We start from the raw sequence: 1,329 nt of genomic DNA on the forward strand, positions 1-1,329 counted from the left end.
AATCAATCAATCAATCAATAAATGTCAGATGGGTTAAAGTGAGGATCAGCTGTTATGATGGATATCAAACACTTCATCAGAGGAGGAGTAGATTTAATCTGTCCTCTCTCCTCCTGTCAGCTCGTCTGTCAGACCAGTCATCATGATGTCATTATTATGTAAAGCAGCTTTCAGTGTTTTCCACTTCCTCTCACTCAAACCTCCATGACAGATGAGAACAGCTCCAATAAATGTATTCTAATCACAGATTATTGTAATTACTGTATTTGTTGTGTCATGTGTTTATTTTACTTTAGTCTTTTAACAGTGGAAGATTTCAGGAACTAGAAACTAGCTCAAAGTGAGACTGTCATTTATGATCCAGTGTGTGTGAACTTCCTGTTTAGTTCATGTTGTATTTCAGACTTTGACCTGAGTGACTCTAGAATCTGCAGGAACTCGTCTTCCTCCCTGAAGTCTCTCTCTTTATGAGCATCAGTGCATCTGAACCAAATATAAACACCTTCTCCCACATGGTTTGTTCCTGCTGCCTGTTTCTCAGCCTGCTGTGTCCCGTGTGGGATGGACTGTGGGATGTGCTGCAGCTTCCAGGTGCGTTGGGGTTCATGTTACCTGAGGATGTTGATCTGCAGCTGATCGCTCTGCTGCTGCTCGTCCTGAGCCTGGAGCCTCATGGCTTCCTGTTCCTGCTCCGACTGCTGACTCAGGCCGTCCATCAGCCACTGCTCCCTCAGGGCTTTCTTCTGTCAAACACACCACCACACAGGGACATAGTTCAGGTTGTTTTCACATTTTAAAGTTGTCCGACCTCATCTCCCTTTTCCCCTTCAGACTCACAGACCTTGTCATTCCCTTCCTCTCCACTAGAGGCCCTCACAGTTTCCATCTAGAGCTGCGTACGTACGAAACACAACCCAGAGGCTTAAAGTTATGGAGGATTGAGGGCGTGGCCTCTTTGAATGACAGGTGGATGAGGCGCATGCTTGCCTCAAACCGTCGCAAACCAAAGTCTCAGCTCAACAGGCCCCTCCTCTTTGACCATGTTTGGATTAGCTGGGAGTTAGGGGGCGGAGTCAGGCACTGCCAAGATGGCGACGATGGAGCAGCTCACTCTGAGCTTCAGAAACCTGTGATGTCACAGAGGCGAGGTCTATCTTTTTCAACCATAGACTGCGACAGAGGGGCGTGTGTGGAGCTAAGACTTTGGTTCATGTCAGTTTGTGGCAAGCATACGCTCATCCACCTGTCACTCAAAAAGGGCCACGCCCTCAATCTTCCATAACTGTAGTCCTTACTAAAATGTGAACAGGTGAGTTATATAAACAGGTG

The 1,329-nt window shown here is 46.8% G+C and overlaps 1 protein-coding gene across 1 annotated transcript in view; it reads right to left on the reverse strand.

The window, feature by feature from the left end:
- Positions 1–612: 612 nt before the first annotated feature.
- Positions 613–1,329, reverse strand: part of LOC111651362 (palmdelphin-like) — a gene marked incomplete at its 3' end in the record, with an annotated part of 4,918 nt that continues 4,201 nt past the window's right edge. The window contains exon 3 of the mRNA XM_023401349.2: positions 613–743. Within this exon, the coding sequence (XP_023257117.1) occupies positions 613–743 (131 nt within the window). The remainder of the gene's footprint in view (positions 744–1,329) is intronic.

Source organism: Seriola lalandi, unplaced genomic scaffold (assembly GCF_002814215.2).
Source record: "Seriola lalandi dorsalis isolate HSWRI2012SDOR001 ecotype SW California unplaced genomic scaffold, Sedor1 jcf7180002053599, whole genome shotgun sequence".
Classification (NCBI taxonomy): Eukaryota; Metazoa; Chordata; class Actinopteri; order Carangiformes; family Carangidae; genus Seriola; species Seriola lalandi.